This window comes from Anarrhichthys ocellatus, unplaced genomic scaffold (assembly GCF_004355925.1).
Source record: "Anarrhichthys ocellatus isolate YVR2014 unplaced genomic scaffold, GSC_Weel_1.0 scaffold2683, whole genome shotgun sequence".
In the NCBI taxonomy this organism is placed as follows: Eukaryota; Metazoa; Chordata; class Actinopteri; order Perciformes; family Anarhichadidae; genus Anarrhichthys; species Anarrhichthys ocellatus.
The window spans coordinates 903-4,854 of record NW_022282657.1 but is presented as its reverse complement, the minus strand read 5'-3'; the positions used below and the strand labels follow the sequence as shown (position 1 = coordinate 4,854).

At 52.0% G+C, this 3,952-nt stretch overlaps 1 protein-coding gene across 1 annotated transcript in view; it reads left to right on the top strand.

The window, feature by feature from the left end:
- The window catches only part of LOC116378489 (ras GTPase-activating protein nGAP-like), a gene marked incomplete at its 5' end in the record, with an annotated part of 6,342 nt that extends 2,396 nt beyond the window's left edge, over positions 1-3,946 (top strand). Inside the window, 5 exons of the mRNA XM_031840378.1 lie at positions 312-490; positions 978-1,884; positions 2,143-2,304; positions 3,221-3,423; positions 3,526-3,946. Of these exons, the coding sequence (XP_031696238.1) occupies positions 312-490; positions 978-1,884; positions 2,143-2,304; positions 3,221-3,423; positions 3,526-3,655 (1,581 nt within the window). The remainder of the gene's footprint in view (positions 1-311; positions 491-977; positions 1,885-2,142; positions 2,305-3,220; positions 3,424-3,525) is intronic.
- Positions 3,947-3,952: the final 6 nt, after the last annotated feature.

The window sequence follows — 3,952 nt, the reverse complement described above, 5'->3', positions numbered from 1 at the left end:
CCCCCCCCCCCCCCCCCCCCCCCCGCTGTGCTGTGTCTCCCCTGTGTCGTCTGTTGGAGCTCAGGCTCAGCATGGCTCTGCAGGGTTGGCTGAGGTTCTGTTCAGTAGAAGCATGTTGTTCTAGTTTGATTCTTTGTTTCCATTAAGTTTCCCTCATGTTTGTTTCCTCCCCCGTCCTCCCCTCCTCCTTCTGTTCACTTCCTGTTGCCACCGCTCTCCCACCACTGCATCCTGGTGCTTCCATCCAAAAACCATCCACACACACACACACACACACACGGCGACCCCAGGGTGAAAATTCCTTCCTGCAGGCCACCGTAGCGAAGCTGGGTCCGCTGCCGAGGATTCTGGGAGATATCTCCCGCTGCCTGTCGGCTCCCACGCCCGTCCAGCAGCAGCTGAGACGCTTCCAGGAGCACAGCTCAGCCCACAACATCAGCGGCAGCCTGTCGTCAGGGTTACAGCGGATCTTTGAGGACCCGGCCGACAGGTAACCAATCAGAGAAGAGCTCGAGAGCTCCATTCATACCAATGAATACAATAACTACTACTAATACATACAGAACCACAAGAACATGTTTTTAACAATCGTTCATCACAGACGTCATTATCGTCAGGTTTTCATCTTTCCGACGGTCCTTGAACGCATCATGTGTGACGAACGCTTCCTTCAGTAAAATCAGCCAAACGAAGCTTTAAATCATGATTCATGATCATCATCTTATTCTTCATGTCTCATTATAAATGTCTCCTCTAATAAAGAGTTCACTTTAACCAGATTGTGTAAAAACATTAAAGTGTGAAACTATGACGTCATGATTGATTCATCTGAGACCAACAGTCATGTGACTACAAGGAGGAGGAACATAATCCTCACGTGTGCTTCATGGTGACACTGGAGCTGAATCCACGATCGTCTCCTCTAAACGACATGTTTAAAGTCTGTAAGAGTCTGACTCTTGTGTCACTTCCTGCAGCCGCAGCGACGCCCGCAGCCTTCGGTCTCCGGTGGGTGATCTGATGGAGGGTTTTGCTCGAGGTCAGCGCCCCCTGCTGGCTCAGCAGCAGCCCTCCACCCACACCAGCTTCTCCGACCATGAGGAGCGAGACCACCTGCTGCCCAACGGACGCAGCATCTCTCTGGTGGACCTGCAGGACGTCCAGAGCCTGCAGGGTCTGGTCGGGGCGGGCTCCCAGGCCTCCGGACACGCCCCCCTGCCCCTGCTCAACTACTCCAACCCGGCACCGCACCAGACCAGAGCCCCGCCCAGAGACGGGCAGACGCAGAGCGCGCCGCAGGCGAGGCGTCCGCTGCACCCGTCGCTCAGCCAGCAGCGCAGCCTGCTGCCGCTGTCCTTCCAGAACCCCGTGTACCACCTGAGTAACCCCGCCCACAGCCTGTCCACACGCTCCGCCCACTCGCTGCGCCAGGACTCCTCCTCTGAGAACCTGAGCACCGAGAGCAGCTCGCACATCAGCCACAGCATCTCCGACGACTTCGGCGGCAACCAGGTGGGGGTCAAAGGTCGCACGCCGTCCAACAGCAGCCTGGACGAGTTGGCCGGCAGGCGGAGCGCGCAGAGCGAGGAGTGCTCCGCGCCACCGCGGCGCCACGCCACGCCCGACCTCCCGGTGGCGGTCGCCGTCCCCCGACAGAGCACAACGGCGGGCACCGCCCACATTGTCAAGGTGGAGCAGCAGAGCAGAGGAGGGGGCGGGGCCAGGACGCCGCGCTCTCTCCCTCACAGCGCCTCGCTGCGCAGCGGCGGCAGCGTTAACGCGGAGCCTTCGCCAACCCCCGGCCGCGCCGCACGCCAGCAGCCCGCCTGCTCTACGGAGAACACGGCTCCGCCCTCGAGGAGCGCCGCCAAGCAGCCACAGCAGGTACTGCAGAGACACACAGGAAGTGGAACATTTAGCGTTTCATCTTAAATACTAAAAAGAGGGAACGTATAACCTCCGTTTACAAGCTCACATTCACAGCTTCAATACCTGAAGCAGGTTGTGATGTTTCAGACAGTAAAGGGTTAAACTACAGGTTGTGTGTTTGTGAACATGATGAAGAATATTTAACTATTTAAATACTACGTGTGTGTGTGTGTGTGTGTGTGTGAGATGATGATGTCCCCGGTGTGCGTTCAGGTGGCGTCTCCGGTGGAGGCGGTGGCCGTGGTCGTAGCGATGTCTCCGGTGGAGAGGACGGCAGCCTGGGTGCTCAACAACGGCCAGTACGAGGAGGAAGAGGAGGAGGAGGAAGAGGAGGGAAAGGAGAGGAGCAAGGAGGAAGGAAAGAACACTGAGAAGGTACCGAACAGGTTCCATTCAATTCAGAGAGATTTAACTGGATCACTAGATAAGAGAATCCCATCAACAGTGATGCTCTCCTCATGTTAGGTATGTGTGTGTGTATATATACTGTGTATATATATACACACACAGTATATATACTGTGTATATATATATATTGTATATTAAATAGTATATATATACAGTATATATAGTATATATACAGTATATATAGTATATATACACTGTATACATATACTATATATACTGTATATACAGTATATATAGTATATGTATACAGTGTATACATATACTGTATATACTGTATATATAGTATATATATACACTGTATACATATACTGTATATACAGTATATATAGTATATATATACACTGTATACATATACAGTATATACAGTATATGTATACAGTATATACAGTATATATAGTATATATATACACTGTATACATATACTGTATATACTGTATATGTATACAGCAAGACACTGAACCCTTAACTGCTCCCCGGGTGCAACTCAGCAGCCCACTGCTCCCAGTAGGCTAGAGATGGGTTAAATGCAGAGGACAAATATGTGTAAATGTATATGACAATAAACTTAAAACTAAAAAACTAAAACTTCCTCCTCCTCCTCTTCCCCCTCTTCCTCTTCCCCCTCCTCCTCCCCCTCCTCCTCCCCCTCCTCATCCTCTTCCTCTTCCTCTTCCCCCTCCTCCTCCCCCTCCTCATCCTCTTCCTCTTCCCCCTCCTCCTCCCCCTCCTCTTCCTCTTCCTCTTCCCCCTCCTCTTCCCCCTCTTCCTCTTCCCCCTCCTCCTCCCCCTCCTCTTCCTCTTCCTCTTCCCCCTCCTCCTCCCCCACCTCATCCTCTTCCCCCTCCTCTTCCCCCTCCTCCTCCTCCTCCCCCTCCTCCTGCAGTATGAGCTGGAGATCTCCCGGCTGAAGGAGCGTCTGCGGGTGTCTGCTCTGCGTCTGGAGGAGTACGAGCGTCGGCTGCTGGCTCAGGAGCAGCAGATGCAGAAGCTGCTGCTGGAGTACAAACAGCGTCTGGAGGACAGCGAGGAGCGGCTGAGGAGGCAGCAGGAGGAGAAGGACGGCCAGATGAAGAGCATCATCTGCAGGTAGGGACACACTCCACCCCTCTGGGCTGCACAGGGCAGACGAACAGACGCACCTGGGTACAAATAACAAGTGTGTGTGTGTGTGTGTGTGTGTGTGTGTAGGCTGATGGCGGTGGAGGAGGAGCTTAAACGGGACCACGCAGAGATGCAGGCCGTGATTGAAGCCAAACAGAAGATCATTGACGCTCAGGTACAACATCACACCTGTATGAACCTTTACTCTGAAACATGAGCTGGTTTCCTGTATAGCAGCTTTAAGTACCTTTACTCTGAAACATGAGCTGGTTTCCTGTATAGCAGCTTTAAGTACCTTTATTCTGAAACATGAGCTGGTTTCCTGTATAGCAGTTTTAAGTACCTTTACTCTGAAACATGAGCTGGTTTCCTGTATAGCAGCTTTAAGTACCTTTACTCTGAAACATGAGCTGGTTTCCTGTTCAGCAGCTTTAAGTACCTTTATTCTGAAACATGAGCTGGTTTCCTGTTCAGCAGCTTTAAGTACCTTTATTCTGAAACATGAGCTGGTTTC